Source organism: Ranitomeya variabilis, chromosome 4, assembly GCF_051348905.1.
Source record: "Ranitomeya variabilis isolate aRanVar5 chromosome 4, aRanVar5.hap1, whole genome shotgun sequence".
Lineage (NCBI taxonomy): Eukaryota > Metazoa > Chordata > Amphibia > Anura > Dendrobatidae > Ranitomeya > Ranitomeya variabilis.
Window position 1 is genome coordinate 706,403,444 of NC_135235.1, and position 21,717 is coordinate 706,425,160.

Here is a 21,717-nt window from a genome sequence, read left to right on the forward strand (position 1 = left end):
CAACTGAGGAGGAGAGGTTGACCGCCCTTTCTATTTCTGTAGGTTTCCTGTTACTATGGGTGGATCCCCTTTCTCTAGTGGGTGCTGTCATGACGAGGGGTAAAACATTGTAGTGATTGTACAGAGATTCACACTTGGCCTCACTTCACATTTAATGTTGTCGATCATAAAAGTGAAGTTTGACCTGAAAGACTGGACCTGGTCTTGTAGGGACCATATGAGCACATTCAGCAGCACAGAAGGGAGAGAAGGGAGATTCATCCAATAAGATATCAGGGATCTAGGAAGCCAACAGCATCATTACCCTGCGCATTCTCTTACAGGCCCATCATAATATTTTTCTTCAAGTGATTTTCTAACTTGTCAGCACATTCTACGTACGCTGACAATTGGCTTTGTAGTTTACAGATCTTGGCAGGTAAGAGTCAGTGTCTCCTAAACCAAGGGGAGTAGGTGGATCCTCCAGGCTATACGTTCTATAGAAAAGGGCTTTTTTTGTGTGGAAGAGAATGTGATGGTCTAGAGGCAAAATGGTGATCACAAAATTGTGATACTGCCGGACTACACCACCGATAAAGCAGTCACAGCCGGAAACTGAGAAGAATCTGTGACTTCTCAACATTTAGTGTTTACTACTCACCTGGGTAGCCATATGTAGGAATCTCCTCTTTACACCGCTCATCACCCCTCACATATGTCTCCGTCGTATTAATATGGGTCAGATCTTCACCCTGAAACAAATATTGTAAAAGTCACAGACAGATGGAGAAGTCCCATCTATGATCAGCTCTAATCCTGCCATCTCCACCATTCTCATTACACAAGTATAAAACATATAATACTGGAGGATAAAACAAGACTGAGCACAAGACCTTCAAAGTCTACACATGATATTGGAGATCTCATGACACCTTTTCTCCATCTACCTGATGATCCTGAGCAACATTGGGATCTTCCTGTTTACAGTCCTGTGGAAGAAGACAGGGACATCTCTCTGGTGTTGTCCTCTTACTGGATAGATCTGGAGGAAACACATACAGGGACTGAATTCATTCCTTACATACAGATAATTATAGTCCGTGTGTATTTAGTCCTGTCTATTACCTGGTGATGTGAGGGGCTGGGGATCCTCCATCATGACGTCATTGTACTGATCTTTGTGTCCTTCTAAATACTCCCACTCCTCCACGGAGAAATAGACAGCGACATCCTGACACCTTACAGGAACCTGACACATACAATGATACCGTTATCTCCCTGAACCCTTCATAGTGTTACTGTATAATGTCCCAGCATTCCCAGCAGTGTCACCTCTCCAGTCAGCAGCTCAATCATCTTGTAGGTGAGTTCTAAGATCTTCTGGCCATTGATGTCCTCATGTATCAGGGGGTGAGATGGAGGCCCTTTGATTGGGCTCAAGGGTCTTCTCCATCCCTCAGACACAGGGTCCTGACAGCGCTCACTAGAGGTCTTTTTCACTACTGTGTAATCCTGGTTATGGAAAGACACTTTAATAAATCTCACTACAGACATTTCCAGAGTCCTCACCTCTCCAGTTCTGTCCATCTGTTATTCCCACAGATAAGAATGATGAAATGTGACATCATCAGAATCTCTCACCTCTCCAGTAAGCCGGAAGAGGATCTCTAGGGTGAGGTGTAATATCCTCTCCGCCATCTTGTCTCTGTCCATATCCATCTTTGATGGGTAAATCAGAAAAATTCTTTTATATAGAAGATCTTCACTGAGACGATCAGATATTGTAGGGACCTGAATGAGAAGAAGATGAGCCGATGTAACATCATAAGAATCCTGTGTAATAATACAATTACTGGAGATAATAAGGGAAACATATGAGATTTATTATTTTACAGTATTTAGTTTTCTTCTTTACATCTACTAATAAAACCTACATATTTAGGCCACAGACAACAAGCAGTTTCTCCCTCGGAGTCGGCAGCTGAATACGTTTCTCATAGACTCATCTTCCATAACGCTAATTCTCGTCTCATTTACCGACCCTGGAATCGGCATTAGTAATACTGCAGGAGATATTCATTACACGTGACAGGAGAAATAACTACTTCATGATGAGGACGACATCTCCATCTTCTACTGCGGCTCTAGAAACAGATCTGTCCAGAGTCTGTCACTGACTCCATCACCACCGGCCTCTATATGGAGGTTTCCCGTCTTCCCCGCACTGTAATCTTCTATCACGTTAGATCTCATGTCTGATTCACACACAGAAGTTTGAGGCTTTTATAAAAGATGATTTGTAAGAACAACAAAACAGGAGTTATCTAGTGCCAATATTTTCATGTACAGTGTTTTTTCTGAATAGGTGTTTTTTTTTTTAACATTTTTGCTCTGGATTCCATATAACGTATATACTCGAGTATAAGCTGAGGCACCTACTTTTGACACAAAAAACTGGATAAGCTTATTGACTTGAGTATAAGCCAGGTATACATTGTTCCTTCATCCCTATTGTGGTGTGCATGGCTCCCCAGTCCCTATCCTGGTGTGCATGGCTCCCCAGTTCCTGTCCTGGTGTGCATGCCTCTCCAGTCCCTGTCCTGGTATGCATAGCTCCCCAGTCCCTGTCCTGGTATGCATAGCTCCCCAGTTCCTGTCCTGGTATGCATAGCTCCCCAGTTCCTGTCCTGATGTGAATGGCTCCCCAGCCCCTGTCCTGGTATGCATGGCTCCTTATCCCCATGCATGGTTCCTGTTTAAAAAAAACCCAAAACAAACAAAAAAAAAAAAAGAAAAAAAAACACACATCCCACTCACCTGCCTGCATCGTTCCGGCCACCGGAGCCTGGAGCTCTTCCTGTACTGAGCGATCACGTGGCCCTACTCATTAAGGGTATGTGTCCACGTTCAGGATTGCATCAGGATTTGGTCAGGATTTTTCATCAGTATTTGTAAGCCAAAACCAGGAGTGGGTGATAAATGCAAAAGTGGAGCATATGTTTCTATTATACTTTTCCTCTAATTGTTCCACTCCTGGTTTTGGCTCACAAATACTGATGAAAAATCCTGACCAAATTCTGATGCAATCCTGAACGTGGACACATACCCCAAGGCAATGATTATGCTCCCACACCTATAGGAGTGGAAAGGCATGCATAGTCATTATCTTAGTGAGCGGTGCCACGTGATCGCTCGGCAGGAAGAGCTCCAGGCGTAGGCGGCTGGCATGAGATGCAGTGTCAGCACCGAGGGCACGCCGGTAGATGAATATGATATGTGGCTGAAAGCCAGTGGCTGCGGCTGGCACTGTGAGCTATTACAGCAGCGGCACAGGCTTTAGCCACAGTTGCCAGCTCCTGCCTCTGTGACCCGCTGCTCCGCCGCTCCCCCTCCGGCTTTCTGGGACCACGATTCGTGTATAAGGCGAGGGGGGCATTTTCAGCACAAAAAAATGTGCTGAAAAACTCGTCTTATACACGAGTATATATATGGTATTACATGAAAGACACAAAAAATAAAATAAAATTGAGCATGGATGTACTGGGGGAACTAAAAGTGGCATTGTAAGGCATCAAGAATGAGGATAAGGGAGGATTTAGTACCTAGTAGTTTGGGTAGTAGCAGATTGTGTGGGGCTTCTTGTACCATCATAATGTGTGGAGGATACTTGGGGAACATTATACTGTGTGGAGGCCAATAAAGGGGCCCCGTACTATGAGAGTAATACATGTTTCCTTGGTTCCAGTCTTTCAGAGGCACTTTTTCGTGTTTGTCAGAACTGTCCAAGGATTATTAGAGGGGATAGTTTCCCAATTAGAAGGGACACCTTTGGAAATTGGGGTGTTTACCTGCTACAGTGGTGTGGAGCCTCCACCTGCAGAGCCGCACTCCACATAGAGAATAATGGAGCCTCCAGCACCGACCTCCACCCGCAGAGCCGCACTCCACATAGAGAATAATGGAGCCTCCAGCACCGACCTCCACCCACAGAGCTGCACTCCACAGAGAATAATGGAGCCTCCAGCACCGACCTCCACCGGCAGAGCCGCACTCTACATAGAGAATAATGGAGCTGGAGCGCCCCCAAGGGCCATGGGTTACTTGATCCAGGTTGAACAGTTCTTAAAGAGGATGTGTCACGGCAGCGGTGACCCGGTTCGTGGCCCTGGGTGTTCAATTAAAGGGGTGACATTGTAATTAAAGGGAAAAATAAAGTTTATGGGATAAAAGCATAGTTACTTACCGATAACGGCATTTCTCAGACCCCAGGATAGCACCACGGAGAGAGGGGATCCGCCCTTCAGGGACAGGGAACCTACAGATTAAAAGGGCGGTACCTCTCCCTGGCATCAGTTAGTTTACAGAGCATCGGAGGACCTCCAGGTTAATAACAGAAATATATACACATTATAATGTTGCTCATCAGAAGAAACACCGTGCCTATATAAATCACGCTATGAACAGTAAAACATGCTCACCGCACACGTGATGGGAGGGAATAACTGGGTGCTGTGATGGGCTCTGAGAAATACTACTATCGGTAAGTAACTATGCTTTTCTCAGTCTCCCATGACAGCATCACGGAGAGAATTACAGAGATTTTGTAGTTTAGGGAGGGACCACAGCCTGAAGAACCCTTCTTCCGAAGGTTAAGTCAGATGCGGAGGTTAGATCTAGGCGATAGTGTTTAAAAAAGTTTGAAGGTGATGACCAGGTGGCCGCTTTACAGATTTGTTCTATTGATACCTCAGACCTCTCTGCCCATGAGGTCGCCATGGCCCTTGTGGAATGAGCTTTCAGTCCCTCTGGAACGATATTCCCACTGGATGAATATGCCAAGGCTATCGCATCTCTTATCCACCTTGCTAAAGTACTCTTAGACGCCTTGAGTCCCTTTCTAGGTCCCTGGAAACACACAAAAAGAGAGCCTTCCTTCCTACATCTCTGGGTGGACTCTAGGTACTGAACCAGACATCTCTTAAAGTCTAAAGTGTGAAATCTTTCCTCTTCCATATTCTTAGGATTTGAGCAAAAGGAAGGAAGGACTACCTCTTGGGACCTATGGAATCGAGATACGACCTTTGTAAGGTAGGCTGGGTCAGGCTTTAGTATAATTCTATCATCTAGAATTTTCATAAAGGAGGACCCGCAGATAGGGCCTGAATATCACTCACTCTGGGGTTCGATGTTAGAGCTACCAGTAGGACAGTTTTATAGGATAATATCCTGAGAGGGGCTGCATCTATGGATTCAAATGGGGCACCTGTTAGTGCCAAAAGTAACAAATTTTGATCCCAGGAAGGTAGTTTTTGGCTAACTACAGGCCTGGATCTTGCTGGGGCTTTAATGAACTGCACTACCCAAGGGTCACCTGCAATGTGTTGATTGTATAATGCCGCCAAGGCTGACACTTGTACCTTCAAAGTACTGACTGCCATGCCTTGCTCCTTTTCGTAGAAATTCAAGGATTTCCACAATTGGGATCCCATCCTGAACTTTTACTTTAGAGGTGGATAGGAATTTTTTCCAGACTTTACCATAAGCCTTTGTAGTCACCAGTTTTCTACTTCTTAATAGAGTAGAAACTAAGATCTCCGAAAACCACCTATCTCTCAGCAGCACCCCTTCAACATCCATGCTGTTAAATGAAGGTTCGCCACCTGCGGATGTAACACTGGGCCTTGAGATAGAAGGTCTGGAACAACCGGTAGAATCCAGAGGTCGGAGATCGATAGCATCATCAGCCAGGAGAACCAAGTTCTTCCTGGCAAGAAAGGGACTATAAGTATCATCCTTGATTTGTCTTCCCTGACATTCCGTACAACTGCTGGAATGAGTATGAACGGGGGAAAGGCATATGTTAAGGTGTGGGTCCATGGAAGTGTGAAGGCATCTAGGGCCAGAGGATTCCCCTTGGGGTTCAGGGAGCAAAATGCCTCTACTTTTTTGTTGTTGAAATCAGCAAATAAATCTATCTCCGGGGTTCCCCACATCTTCACAATCTGATCGAAAATGGACTGATTTAAAACCCAATCGCCTTGTCTTAACTGAGTGTGGCTCAGAAAATCTGCCATTTGATTTTCCACCACCCGAATATGTAGTGCCAAAAGGGATAGAAGGTTTTCCTCTGCAAAGATGAGGATTCTGGCGGAAGTGTCCATTAGAGCTTGGGATCTGGTTCCCCTGATGGTTTATGTAAGCCACTGTTACCTGGTTGTCCGAAAATATGCGGATGTGATGTCCCCGTATAAAGGGAAGAAAGTTTGAAAGAGAGTGACCTACAGCCCAGAGTTCTTTCTGGTTCGAGGAAGCTGCTAATTCCTGGCTCTCCTACTCTCCCCCCCCCTTCCCGAGTCATCCGTATGTCCATGTGGGCCCCCATCCCGTAGGGCTTGAGTCGGTAGTAATTATGTGGGATGGTGTTATTACCCAGGGGCTCCCTCTGGATAGATTGCTGATATCCTCCCACCATAGTAGTAGAATTTACAGTTATATGACCTTCTAAATGACCTCTTAGTATCTAGATTTAGAAGCCAACCCATGCTCTACTCTTAGCAGTGTTGGGCCAAGTCGCTCACTATTAGAAAATCGCCCAAATAGGGAATTATAAGGATGTCTTGTTCCCTCAGATGAGCCATCATTTCTGCTACTAGCTTTGTGAACACACGGGGGGGGGGGGGGGGGGGCTATAGAGATTCCTAAAGGAAGGGCCCTGCATTGGAATTCTCTTATCTCCCCTTTTATGGAAACTGCTAGTATGAGGAATTTCCGAGACTGTTCGTGGATGGGAACATGATAGTACGCGTCGCTGAAATCCAAGACGGTCATAAAACAGTTTGGGAATAGTATTTTGATGGTGGATTTTATTAACTCCATCTTAAATTTTTTATTTTTGACATATTCTTTCAGTTTCCGTAAATTTATTTTTGTCCGATAAGTGCCATTTGGTTTCGATACTAGAAATAATGGGGAGTAGAAACCCTTTCCCATCTCTTGAGGGGGAACTTTCTGAAGGACTCATTTCTCTACTAGGTTCTAGACTTTGAATTCTAGGGTCTTTTGTTCCTCTACAGAAGATATTAGGGGAGTCACCATATAGTTTTGAGGGGGGAGAGAACGGAAGTCTATCCATAAGCCTGATTTGATTTGATTTAATATCCAAGGGTTGCCTGAAATTTTTTCCCAGGCCAGAAGGAAAAGGGTTAATCTTCCCCTCACCCTGGGCAGACTGTCACTTTGAAGATTTTTTTTTGTCTTGGGAAGAACTGCCAAAGAGGTACCCTCTGTTTTTCCTTCTTATCTCATCCCATCTATTCTGACCTCCCGAGGTTTCCTACGAAAAAACTTTTTGCTCCGAAAGGACCGTTTAAATGACACAGGCCCTAGGTTCAGGAATCCCTTTTTATTGTCCCCGGCTTTTTGGAGGATATCATCCAAAGTTTCTCCTAATAAATATTGGCACTCACATGGGATCGAGCACAATTTAAGTTTAGTTTGTAGGTCCCATGGCCAACATTTAAGCCATAAGGTTCTCCGGGGCTGCATTCGAGAGGGCTGCAGATTTAGATGTTAAACGGACAGAGTCAGCCGATGAATCTGCTAAAAAGGCCGCTGCACCTCTTATCATGGGAATGGATTCCAAGATTTTATTTCTGAGTGCCCCTTCCCTTAGTTGTTTTTCCAGCTGGTCTACCCATACCATTAGTGATCTGGAAGTACATGTCACTGCTATAGCTGGCCTCAGGTTTCCCCCTGCTGACTCCCAGGCCCCTTTAAGAAATGTGTCAGCTTTTTTATCTAAGGGGTCTGTAAGTGTACCCATGTCCTCAATGGGGAGGGCACATTTTTTTGAGGCTTTAACTACAGCAACGTCCAGCCTAGGTGCTTTGTCCCAAGATGTCGATGCCTCCTCTTCAAAGGAATATTTTCTTCTAAGGGAAGGTACCGAGGAATTTTTCGTATCTGGCTTCTCCCATTCTTTTTTGATTAGTGCCTGGATACTTTCATTAAGAGGGAACACTTTGGGTTTCTTTTGCCCTAATCCAAAAAACATGATATCTTGTACTGATTTATCAGGACGAAGGTCCACCACCCCCATAGTAGATTTCACTGCCTGTCACCTCCCTCCCCATCAGTTGGGGAGCGTCTCTGGGCATGCACCCACCGGGGCCTGGAAAGACCTCATTACATCCGGGTTGGTGGCCATCTTGGTTCACCCACACTCCACTGCGCGTTCGCCCACCCGAACCCGGAAGTTCTTTATTTCCGGTGCGGCGGCCACCTTGCCACACCAACAGGTTCCACACTATCCGTGTGTACACCTGTCGTGAACCTGGAGCCCCTGCATCCTTTCCGGAATGGCGGCCACACACCCCCTCCCCCCAGCTCACCCTGCAGAGCCCCCCAGTCCCAGCGATGGCGGCTTCAGGTATCGCACCAGCCGTGGCAGGGGCTTCCCCACTGCCAGAACCCAAACTGGTCGGCCCTGGATCATTCAGATCTTCATCAGACGGCATCCTACAATTAAAGTACCACGAAACTGAAGGTTCCCCTTCAGGGACAGGAAACCAACTGATGCGAGGGAGAGGTACCACCCTTTTAATCTGTAGGTTCCCTGACCCTGAAGGGCTGATCCCCTCTCTCTGTGGTGCAGTCATGGGAGACTGAGAAAATGCTTGTGACAACAACTGTGGTGTTCGGCAATAAAGGTGTTAGCCGACGCTGCAGTCATATCCTCTGGGGTGATGGTAGCGCAGCAAGGATGGTGTGGCTCCCCAAGGATAGAGCTAACCCCTGGGCAGATGTAGTGATGATTAAGATGATGGTGGTTGTGTTAGGCTGGGCAGGTGTTGCAGAAATAAAGCAAAGGACACAATAAGGTGCAGTTTCCACTTTTACTCACAGTTCTCCAGTCCACAAACACCAGCCGGATGCTGTGTTCTCCGGGTCAGCGGTCCAGCAAACTCCCAGGTAGATTGGGATGCACCTTTCCAGGACTCCTTTTGTATGCCTTTCTCTGGCCGTCTCACTACGCTGGCTTCCACTTCTCCTGCCCAGAGCCTAATCCACAGTGTCCCAAGCCAGCAGCCACGAAACTGGTCGGGCAAAGTCTTCTCAGTCCACTGGATTCTATACAGCTGCCTTTTTGGCGAAGTATGGGTTGATGTGACTGACTCTTGCAAAGCCACAGCCTCCGGTTTCTTAGCTGAACTTGAAGTATTCCACTAAGTTGGGACCGGTCCCCTAACTGCAACCTGGTCCCTCCATGTCTGGATACGGGCCCCACGGGAGGCTTCTGCACTTCCAGTGCCCACAGGACCCCTTCTGTCCTCCCGGGAGCTTCCTTTTGTCTCTCCCTTTCAATTCTCTCTTCTGCTCTGTTCTCAACCCGCACTCTGTTCTCTACTCCTTCGGTCTCCTAGGACCAACTGCTGCTCTAGTGCACTGTTCTTCCCACCTAGTAAGCTCCTCCCCTTTTTTCCTACCTACCCCACGCACTCCCACCACCCATTCCTATACAGCCTGGGATAAGGCCATCCTCCCTCAGGGTATGCCCAGGTACCCCGACTGAACTGGGGTGTGTTGGATGTGAGTGTAAGGGCTTGTTTCCACTTGCGAGATATACGTCTGTGTCTCGCATGTGAAAGCCAAGCTGTGGCGCCGGCACTCTAGACCGGAGCGTGCGGCTGCATAGCAACACATGGAGCTGCACGCTCCGCTCAAAAGTGCCGGCGCCAGAACTTGGTTTCCACATGCGAGACACGGATGTGTTTCTCGCAAGTGGAAATGAGCCCTTAGAGTCCTGGGTAGTGCTCACTCCTTACCTGAGAGTGGGATACCACACCTCTGGACTGGACCCCAGGGGCACACAGAGCCTCCAGCACCTACCTCCACCCGCAGAGCCACACTCCACAGAGAATAATGGAGCCTCCAGCACCTATGTGGAATGAGGCTCTGCGGGTGGAGATAGAGAATAATGGAGCCTCCTTAGCAGGGACGCCACAGAAAAGGATGTTGTCATAGTCAAGGCAGGAAATGATGAAGGCATGCACAAGCATATTAATAGATTGACGGTTGAGGAAAGGATGGATTCTGGAGATATTTTTGAGCTGGAGGCGACAGGAGGTGGAAAGAGCTTGGATCTGCAGTTTGAAGGACAGGGCAGAGTCAAGGGTCTTCCGTTATGGGGGAAAGCGTGATGTCATTAATTGCGATAGGTCAGGTATGGAAGATCTATGAGATGGAGGAAAGATGAGGAGTTTAGATTTGTCCACATTGAGCTTGAGGAAGCGAGAGGAGAAGAAGGAGGATAAGGCTGATAGACACTCCGGGATTCTGGACAGCAGAGAGGTGACATCTGGGCCAGAAAGGTAGATCTGAGTGTCATCAGCATAAAGGTGGTACTGGAATCCATGGGACTTTATGAGTTGTCCCAGGCCAAGTGTGTAGATTGAGAAGAGTAGGGGTCCTAGAACAGAGCCTTGGGGAACTCCAACAGAGAGAGGATGGCATGAGGAGGTAGTGTGGGAGTGGGAGACGCTGAATGTGCCATTGGAAAGTTATGAGGAGATCCAGGATAGGGCGAGGTCTTTGATGCCAAAGGAGAGCATCTGTAGTAGGAGGCAGTGGTCAACTGTATCAAAAGCAGGGGACAGGTCTAGAAGGAGTACAGAGTATTGTCTGTTAGCTTTGGCTGTAAGTAGGTCATTAGTGATTTTGGTCAGGGCGGTCTCAGTTGAGTGATGGGGGCGGAAACCAGATTGTAGATTGTCAAAGAGCAAGTTAGATGAGAGGTGGGAGGAAAGTTCAGCATGGACGTGCTGCTCCAGGTGTTTGGAAGCGAATGGGAGCAGTGATATTGGGCGACAGCTGGACATAGCTGTTGGGTCAAGGGTTGGCTTTTTAAGGATAGGTGTGATTGTGGCATGTTTGAAAGCAGAAGGCAAGGTGCCAGAAGTTAGTGATAGGTTGAAGAGGTGGGTTAGGGATGGGATAAGTGTGGTGGTGAGGTTGGGGAGGACGTGGGATGGGATGGGGTCGAGCGCACAGGTAGTGAGGTGCGATTTGGAGTGGAGACAATTAAGCCCCCCTTCAGTGATCTTGGAGAGGGAGGTTATGGGGTTTGGGCAGATCTGGTATACAAAGGGGTTGTGGTGGTTGAACAATGAAGACTTGCCTTGTTTGGTTGATCTTTTTTTAAAGTGTGTGGCAAAGTCCTCGCAAAGTCCTCAGCAGAGATGAGGGAGGTTGGAGGGGGCAGTGGGGGGTGGAGGAGGGAGTTAAAGGTTTTGAATAATTTTAGGGTTGTAGGATAGGGAGGATACAAGGGTTGTGAGGTAGGCCTGTTTAGCAGAGGTGAGAGCAGATTTAAAAGCGAGTGTGGCCTGTTTGAATGCAGTGAAGTCGTCTTGCGAATCTGTTTTCTTCCAATGCCACTCTGCAACCCTGGACAGTTGCCGGAGCTTTTTAGTGGTGTTATTGTGCCAGGGTTGTCTATTGATACGTCACACTCTGCCATGAACAAGAGGGGCAACTGTGTCAATAGCTGATGCGAGAGTGGCATTGTAGAAAGCAGTGTCTGTGTTGTGGAGTGAGGATATGGATGCCAGTGGTAGGATAGCGTCAGAGAGCGTGTGGGAGTCTAGATGTGCAAGGTTTCTGCAAGTGTGCGCATGTTGCTGGACATGGGTGACCGGTGAGGAGGACAAGGATGAGAAAGTGAGCAGACGGTGGTTGGATAGAGGGAGAGGGGAGTTGGTGGAGTTAGATAGAGAGCAAAGACGAGTGAAGACCAGGTCTAGGGTATGTCCGTCTATGTGGGTGGCTGCGGAGGAGCACTGAGTAAGTCCAAAAGATGAAGTAAGGGTCAGAAGTTTGGAGGCTGTTGACTGAGGTGTATCAGTGGGGATGTTGAAGTCACCCATGATGATGGTGGGAATGTCAGCAGAGAGAAAGTGAAGAAGCCAGGTGGAGAATTGTTCAACAAAGGAAGAGGCTGGGCCTGGAGGTCGGTATATGAGGCCACTTGGAGGTTGGAGGGAGAGTAGATGCGGACAGAGTGGACTTCAAAACAGGGTAGGATAAGGGGGGTAGAGGTGGGATTGGGTTAAAGGTGCAGTTAGAAGAAAGGAGAAGACCCACTCCTCCACCATGTCTGTTGCCAGGACGAGGGGTGTGGGTGAAGTGGAAGCCGCCGTAACACAGATCAGCAGGGGAGGCGGTGTCAGAGGGTGTTAGCCATGTTTCTGTGAGGCCAAGGAAGGAAAGCTTGTGAGAGAGAAAAAGGTCGTGAATCACATGAAGCATATTGCAGATTGAGCAGGAATTCCAGAGTGCCCCAGAGATAGCAGGGGGGTGGGTGTCAGGGGCACGGGCTTTATGTTGGAAAGATTGCGGTAGTTCGTTTTAGATAGGGAGCGATAGGATGGGGTAGTCATGGGAGGTATGAGCTGTGGGGGTCCAGGGTTAGGAGATATGTCGCCAGCAGTGAGAAGCAGAGAAAGGGAGAGCAGGTGGGAGAAAGAGAGTGGGCGACTTGTTTTATTAGGACAGATTTGAGGTTGGAGCAGGTCAGTAGAGGAGGACAGGTGGGGAGGTAAGAGTGCAGTGGAGATGATTATTTGGTTAGAGGGTGCTGGGGTTTGTGGATAGCGAAGGAGAGAGAGGATTAGTGGAGCAAGCACTGCAAAGGCATATGTAAACATTATGGAGTAAGATGGGTTAATAGAAAAGCTAGGTCCAAGTAATAAGAAGTGCTTATTCAGCAGACATACTCAAAAGAGAGATAAATAGAGTGGAGTTCTGACTCCTGCCGTTGAAATAACTGTGGCGTTGCTATGCTTAGCTGCCGTGATGCTTTGCTGCAGGGATGCGCGTGCTTGACCCCACATGCGTGCACCCCTTAAGATGCTACTAAATTTATAGGACTCAGTAAAGGATCAGGTGATAGGGATTGTGGGACCTGATTGGAAATAAATTAGCAATTGGCCAACACCCCAGGGGAGGTTACATGATCAAAGGCACTGAGCTACAACCATATGCTCTAACACTTCCTTGCACAAGATAATATCTCCATTGAAGGGAATGGAGCCTCCAGCACTGACCTCCACCCGCAGAGCCGCACTCCACATAGAGAATAATGGAGGGTCCGGCACCGACCTCCACCCGCAGAGTCGCACAACACACAGAGAATAATGGAGCCTCCACCCGCAGAGCCGCACTCCACATAGAGAATAATGGAGCCTCCAGCACAGACCTCCACCCACAGAGTCGCACTCCACATAGAGAATAATGGAGGGTCCGGCACCGACCTCCACCCGCAGAGTCGCACAACACACAGAGAATAATGGAGCCTCCACCCGCAGAGCCGCACTCCACATAGAGAATAATGGAGCCTCCAGCACAGACCTCCACCCACAGAGCCGCACTCCACATAGAGAATAATGGAGCCTCCAGCACCGACCTCCACATAGAGAATAATGGAGCCTCCAGCACCGACCTCCACCCGCAGAGCCACACTCTACATAGAGAATGGAGCCTCCAGTACCGACCTCCACCCACAGAGTCGCACTCCACATAGAGAATAATGGAGGGTCCGGCACCGACCTCCACCCGCAGAGCCGCACTCCACATAGAGAATAATGGAGCCTCCAGCACCGACCTCCACCCGCAGAGCCGCACTCCACATAGACAATAATGGAGCCTCCAGCACTGACCTCCACCCGCAGAGCCGCACTCCACACAGAGAATAATGGAGCCTCCGGCACCGACCTCCACCCGCAGAGCCGCACTCCACACAGAGAATAATGGAGCCTCCAGCACCGACCTCCACCCGCACTCCACACAGAGAATAATGGGGCCTCCAGCACCGACCTCCACCCGCACTCCACATAGAGAATAATGGAGCCTCCAGCACCGACCTCCACCCGCACTCCACATAGAGAATAATGGAGCCTCCGGCACCGACCTCCACCCGCAGAGCCGCACTCAACATAGAGAATAATGGGGCCTCCAGCACCGACCTCCACCCGCAGAGCCGCACTCCACATAGAGAATAATGGAGCCTCCAGCACCGACCTCCACCCGCAGAGCCGCACTCCACATAGAGAATAATGGAGCCTCCAGCACCGACCTCCACCCGCAGAGCCGCACTCCACATAGAGAATAATGGGGCCTCCAGCACCGACCTCCACCCGCAGAGCCGCACTCCACATAGAGAATAATGGAGCCTCCAGCACCGACCTCCACCCGCAGAGCCGCACTCCACATAGAGAATAATGGAGCCTCCAGCACCGACCTCCACCCGCAGAGCCGCACTCCACATAGAGAATAATGGAGCCTCCAGCACCGACCTCCACCCGCAGAGCAGCACTCCACATAGAGAATAATGGAGCCTCCAGCACCGACCTCCACCTGCAGAGCCGCACTCCACATAGAGAATAATGGGGCCTCCAGCACCGACCTCCACCAGCAGAGCCGCACTCCACATAGAGAATAATGGAGCCTCCAGCACCGACCTCCACCCGCAGAGCCGCACTCCACATAGAGAATAATGGGGCCTCCAGCACCGACCTCTACCCGCAGAGCCGCACTCCACATAGAGAATAATGGAGCCTCCAGCACCGACCTCCACCCGCAGAGCCGCACTCCACATAGAGAATAATGGAGCCTCCAGCACCGACCTCCACCCGCAGAGCCGCACTCCACATAGAGAATAATGGAGCCTCCAGCACCGACCTCCACCCACAGAGCCGCACTCCACATAGAGAATAATGGAGCCTCCAGCACCGACCTCCACCTGCAGAGTCGCACTCCACATAGAGAATAATGGGGCCTCCAGCACCGACCTCCACCCGCAGAGCCGCACTCCACATAGAGAATAATGAGGCCTCCAGCACCGACCTCCACCCGCAGAGCCGCACTCACATAGAGAATAATGGGGCCTCCAGCACCGACCTCCACCTGCAGAGTCGCACTCCACATAGAGAATAATGGAGCCTCCAGCACCGACCTCCACCTGCAGAGCCGCACTCCACATAGAGAATAATGGAGCCTCCAGCACCGACCTCCACCCGCAGAGCCGCACTCCACATAGAGAATAATGGAGCCTCCAGCACCGACCTCCACCCGCAGAGCCGCACTCCACATAGAGAATAATGGGGCCTCCAGCACCGACCTCCACCCGCAGAGCCGCACTCCACATAGAGAATAATGGAGCCTCCAGCACCGACCTCCACCCGCAGAGCCGCACTCCACATAGAGAATAATGGAGCCTCCAGCACCGACCTCCACCCGCAGAGCCGCACTCCACATAGAGAATAATGGAGCCTCCAGCACCGACCTCCACCCGCAGAGCAGCACTCCACATAGAGAATAATGGAGCCTCCAGCACCGACCTCCACCTGCAGAGCCGCACTCCACATAGAGAATAATGGGGCCTCCAGCACCGACCTCCACCAGCAGAGCCGCACTCCACATAGAGAATAATGGAGCCTCCAGCACCGACCTCCACCCGCAGAGCCGCACTCCACATAGAGAATAATGGGGCCTCCAGCACCGACCTCTACCCGCAGAGCCGCACTCCACATAGAGAATAATGGAGCCTCCAGCACCGACCTCCACCCGCAGAGCCGCACTCCACATAGAGAATAATGGAGCCTCCAGCACCGACCTCCACCCGCAGAGCCGCACTCCACATAGAGAATAATGGAGCCTCCAGCACCGACCTCCACCCACAGAGCCGCACTCCACATAGAGAATAATGGAGCCTCCAGCACCGACCTCCACCTGCAGAGTCGCACTCCACATAGAGAATAATGGGGCCTCCAGCACCGACCTCCACCCGCAGAGCCGCACTCCACATAGAGAATAATGAGGCCTCCAGCACCGACCTCCACCCGCAGAGCCGCACTCACATAGAGAATAATGGGGCCTCCAGCACCGACCTCCACCCGCAGAGCCGCACTCCACATAGAGAATAATGAGGCCTCCAGCACCGACCTCCACCCGCAGAGCCGCACTCACATAGAGAATAATGGAGCCTCCAGCACCGACCTCCACCTGCAGAGTCGCACTCCACATAGAGAATAATGGGGCCTCCAGCACCGACCTCCACCCGCAGAGCCGCACTCCACATAGAGAATAATGGAGCCTCCAGCACCGACCTCCACCCGCAGAGCCGCACTCCACATAGAGAATAATGGAGCCTCCAGCACCTACCTCCACCCGCCCGCAGAGCCGCACTCCACATAGAGAATAATGGAGCCTCCAGCACCGACCTCCACCCGCAGAGCCGCACTCCACATAGAGAATAATGGAGCCTCCAGCACCGACCTCCACCCGCAGAGCCACACTCCACATAGAGAATAATGGGGCCTCCAGCACCGACCTCCACCCGCACTCCACATAGAGAATAATGGAGCCTCCAGCACCGACCTCCACCCGCAGAGCCGCACTCCACATAGAGAATAATGGGGCCTCCAGCACCGACCTCCACCCGCAGAGCCGCACTCACATAGAGAATAATGGGGCCTCCAGCACCGACCTCCACCCGCACTCCACATAGAGAATAATGGAGCCTCCAGCACCGACCTCCACCCGCAGAGCCGCACTCCACATAGAGAATAATGGGGCCTCCAGCACCGACCTCCACCCGCAGAGCCGCACTCACATAGAGAATAATGGGGCCTCCAGCACCGACCTCCACCCGCACTCCACATAGAGAATAATGGAGCCTCCAGCACCGACCTCCACCCGCAGAGCCGCACTCCACATAGAGAATAATGGGGCCTCCAGCACCGACCTCCACCCGCAGAGCCGCACTCACATAGAGAATAATGGAGCCTCCAGCACCGACCTCCACCTGCAGAGTCGCACTCCACATAGAGAATAATGGAGCCTCCAGCACCGACCTCCACCCGCAGAGCCGCACTCCACATAGAGAATAATGGAGCCTCCAGCACCGACCTCCACCTGCAGAGCCGCACTCCACATAGAGAATAATAGGGCCTCCAGCACCGACCTCCACCTGCAGAGCCGCACTCCACATAGAGAATAATGGAGCCTCCAGCACCGACCTCCACCCGCAGAGCCGCACTCCACATATACGGCTGCTCTGTGCACACAGGACCTGTGATGAGGTCACAGGAGGGGAGGAGTCAGGGATCACATGATCAGGGCCTCAGTGTATGCAGGACTCTGCTGTGCTGGTTGTCATGGTGCTGGATGAGGGGAAGTTTATGTGTGGGGTCAGGAGGGGTTTACAGTGTGGATGTAGCAGAGCCGTGTGTGTACGAGGTGTACGGAGCAGAGCAGATGAGTGGAAAACGGCGTTTAAACTGAGGATTATTCGTAAATCTCATCCTCCATTCGGATTCTCCATTGCTCCAACAGGATCTCACAACTTTCTGAATGATATTTTCTCTGATTACATTGGAAGATTTGTTGTGCTGTTATTTCTGCTCCTGTTATAATCCAACCCGATCTCTAAGGGCCATTCATTGTGGAGGTGAATCCTTCGAAGGTTGGGGTTGGGGCTGTTTTATCTCAGGGTTCCAAAACTCTGACCAATTTGTGATCATTTACATTTTTCTCAAGAAAATTTTCATCTGCTGAAAGAACGGACATTTTCTGGAGGGGGCAGTTCATCAAATCACTGTGGTCACTGACCACAGAAATTTAGCGTATATTGATCAGGTAAAGGGCCAACTCCTAGACGGGCAAGATGGCCCTTATTTCTCTCTAGATTCAATTTTTCTATGAATTTCAGGCCGGGTCGAAGAATGTGAAGGGGGATGCATGATATCCATGATCACGCAGTCTTGGTTCAGTTTCTCCTCCAGAACCTCCATCCTCCATTCTCACTAAGGGCATTGTGATTTCGGTAAATCCTCAGAATTTGAAGCTGAAAGCCATAAAGTCCAGTTATTGGCTCCTTCCGCCACTCTTGGGTCCAAATTATAATATATTATGTAGATGTGTACCTTAGATTGTGTCTGTTACAGAAGTTTCATGATTCCATCTTGAGTGGGGTCACATCCATGCAGAAAGCTATTACTGGGCTTTTTTGGTGGTCATCTATGAATATTGATATTAAAGATTTTGTATCCGCTTTAGAAGTTTGTGCACGTGTTAAAGTTTGTCATAAGTTTGCCTTTGCCAATTCCAGAAAGACAATAAACTTATCTGTCCATGTATTTCCCCCATGTCTGGTGGGAAGACTGTTATTCGGGGGTGATTCAGTGCAGAGGCTCAGTGTGTTCCTTTGTCAGGGTTACCTAATGCTGACACTCTCCAGGTTGTTTCTCATGGTGTGAGATTACATGGAATTCCTCTTAACATTGCGTCTGATAACGGAATACAATTTGTCTCCAAATTCCGGAGAGCGTTTTATAAAAAACTGGGGAAAGACTTGTCATTGCCTACACCCTGAAACCAACAGTCAGACAGAAAGGACAAATCAATCTTTGGGACACATTTTAAGGTGTTTTGCTGGAGCTCAGCAGGACAACTGCTCTTCTTTCTTACCTCTTGCTCAGGTCGCTTTCAACAGTCGGATCGATCAGTTCATTATCATTATTTTTTTAATTTTAATTAATTATTTTTTTTCCCCAATTTGTGAATTTTTTATGGTAGATTCTGAATGTCCTGGGGTGGAGGTCGCCATACAGAAACATGGATGTTGCAAAAGTTGTAGGTCCATCAAGTTCAACCATCAAGTTCACCCTTTCTCCACCAATTATACATTGTTGTCACTAAATTATCTATAACCCATAATTTTGTGTACTGAGGAAATCATCCAGCCCTCTTTTTAAAGATAGTGTCGGCCATTACTATTTCTTGTGGTTGGCGTTCCGCAGTCTGACGGCTCTAGCTGTAAAGAACCCTTGAAGGGAAGGTGCCTTGATTTTTTATTTTGTATATAAAAAAATTTGTTTTTTTAACCTAAGCTTGACTATATATATACATTTTTAATGCAACAACTGGTGGCTGCCATTTTATATTGCAGATCTGTAAGGGTCGCTGTGACTGCACACTATACTGGTGGGAGATACGAAATTTGTGGGCCAACTAAAAGTTGGGAGATAGTGAGTATCGCCTGGTATAGAGGCAATGGGACGATTGGCCCCGGGGAGGAACTCTTGTAGTTTGTGGACAATGTATTTCGGCCATCTACCTGGACCTGTGTTAAAACCATGGATGTAAGGAGTAAAAAAATAGTAGCATCGTTAACCTTCATAAGTGATTATTACAACCCACAACCTCAGATCCTCACAGCATATGATGGGGAGACACAGGAGAAACGAGAGGCTAGCACACGACTTCTAGTTGGTTTGATGGTGCTAGTGAACGGAACCAATGATCCCATAATTAGTAAAGTCTGTAATCACTGCACTCATACAAATGAAGGTGTTTGCTTCAAGTGAATGGTTTATTAAGAGGTGATGAGTGACAGGCAATATAGCGTTTTGGCCACAGTATGGCCTTGATCACAATGTGGCTGTAAAAGATGAAAAAAAATATATATATATATGTAATATACACATTATATACAGTGAATCCTTACGCATAATATATTTACATAAAATCGAAAAACATGTCAGTGTGAAGGAAGTTATTACCTATCCCGCCGCTGTATAAAGAGCTGGCCGGTCAGGGGACCGGAGGTGACGTAAACCGCCGGCGCATGCGCAGTGAGGAAGAAATTCCTCCTGGTGGTGCGTACCTTCTGTGTGGGATGTTTATGTGTTGCTATAGGGACGCAAGAGCATGAAACCGCAGATGTAGCGTGATGTTAAGGCAGAGAAGGGGGCAGTGTATATGGAATGACCAGATCGCAATACTGTGTATTAAATGACCAGATCGCAATGCTGCAGTGTGTAGTAATATTGAGACATGAAACACAGATAATACAATGTAAAATTGCAAAATTAATGAGGATGAATTAGAGGCATTTTTTATAACATGGATCAATATATAAATAAATAAATAGACAAAATGAATCTTTTGTAACATAAAACAGAAAAATAAACATAATCAAAATAAATAATAAATGATAATAGAAACAAAACTAGTAGTGTATAATCGGGACCTTTCGTCAAACTCAATTTGACAGGTGGACACGCCCCTATCAAGATGTATCAAAGTGTGTAACCCCTCCCCTCCCCCTGTCTTCTAACAGCAGCTGTGTGGCAGCTCCCCCTCCCTTTTTTATATAGTTTAATTTGTTAATACAGGGAATATTATGCCAGTAATTGTTTTATATTAGAGTTTTATATTTATAGGGGATTTATAATGCTCGCATTATGTATGCGGGCATGTTACAACATGAATGTTATCCCCGGGGCATGTTACAACATGAATGTTATCCCCGGGGCATGTTACAACATGAATGTTATCCCCGTAATTGTTTTATATTAGAGTTTTTATATTTATAGGTGATTTATAATGGGCGCATTATGTGTGCACCCATATTACAACAAGCACAAGGTATGAATCGTGGGTGTTTTATACGTTTATAAAAAAGCAAAATACAGGGTATTGTAAAAGTAAAAGATATTTATTGTAAATAAACACATCTCAGTATAAAAGCACTCGCGTTAAATAGCACGTTTGGTTATACAGCAACAAACTCTTACCGAATAATGTGATTATTTATCCACTGTAAGTTGTGATTCATTATCACTGAACACATTCTAACTGCAGAAACTCTGGCTGTCTAGTTAATGGCCAGGGCATTTAAGTAAGGAATACTGTCTCCTACTTAATTACCCTAACAGCTGCGATCACGGTGCTTGGAAAATGACTGCGTATGATTCAAACCATTGTTTGTGGGGCTCCCCACAGCTGTTTCTCCGGTACCCCAAATAACGGCGCAAGCAGAGTTTGGCTAAAAATAGTTTACTGTGTGAAGTAAGGTGTGCTAGAATTCTCACTAGCTGAGAAAACACAGAATTTGCTAGCAGCTGTCACACAAAGCAACTGTCACCTTGAACGTCCTCTAAGAATTTAAACAACTAGTTAGATCACCGAAGACAAGTGCAGTTTTGATTAAACTGATAATTGCAATTAGAACGAGTTAAGTTTGAAAATGTTGTCGAAATAAACGTTGTTACGATTCTTTCGTTTCTTCGTACGGCATTTGTGAAATGTTGTAAAACATTCTTGAATGGTAATCCGCGCGCTAAATGATGTAAAACATATACGCAGTAATGGCCGCACGTTTGTGTATACAGGTCTTGGATTTGCGCGTTCTGGTAACAATAATCGTCACAATTCTTATTCAGGAAAGTCACAAATTCGCGTGGGAAGATAATATTTTCAGGGCTGAGACCGTAACTATCAAAAAACACACCCGTCTTATCATCACAGAGTACGATTAATACCCAGTGTCGCCCGGGTTGATTCGCCGGGTCTGTATTCACGATATATGCCGCGGGTCTCTGAGTCACCCTTTCTTCCGGAAGCAAATCACACGGAAACACACCGACGAATATGCGGGCTGTAAAATTATTCGACTTCAGCATCGTTGTAAGCTGCAGACTGTCCATCGTTACTTAATTAAAATCGTACAAGATCTCTCGCCTATTATTAATTTCCAGAATGGTGTGATTGACTGCAAAAACAATCATATTTATCGTGTGGGGTGTCGCTAGCGCAAAGCGGACTTCAGCACGTAGGTTACCTGTTTTAACGAGCGAGAAATGTCCTCCAGGCTCTTGATCAGGCGATAAATCAAAA

At 48.2% G+C, this 21,717-nt stretch overlaps 1 protein-coding gene across 2 annotated transcripts in view; it reads right to left on the bottom strand.

Annotated features, from left to right (window-relative positions):
• LOC143766529 (uncharacterized) overlaps positions 1 to 17,070 on the bottom strand; it is a 54,816-nt gene extending 37,746 nt beyond the window's left edge. The window contains exons 1-6 of one of the 2 annotated variants that reach the window (XM_077254293.1): positions 16,805 to 17,070; positions 1,621 to 1,770; positions 1,312 to 1,491; positions 1,105 to 1,228; positions 927 to 1,021; positions 641 to 731 (exon numbers count right to left, since the gene is read on the bottom strand). In XM_077254293.1, the coding sequence (XP_077110408.1) occupies positions 641 to 731; positions 927 to 1,021; positions 1,105 to 1,228; positions 1,312 to 1,491; positions 1,621 to 1,770; positions 16,805 to 17,026 (862 nt within the window). In that variant the 5' untranslated portion in view covers positions 17,027 to 17,070. Of the gene's footprint in view, positions 1 to 640; positions 732 to 926; positions 1,022 to 1,104; positions 1,229 to 1,311; positions 1,492 to 1,620; positions 1,771 to 16,725 lie in introns of both variants that reach the window. The other variant, XM_077254294.1, reaches the window with a different exon arrangement.
• Positions 17,071 to 21,717: the final 4,647 nt, after the last annotated feature.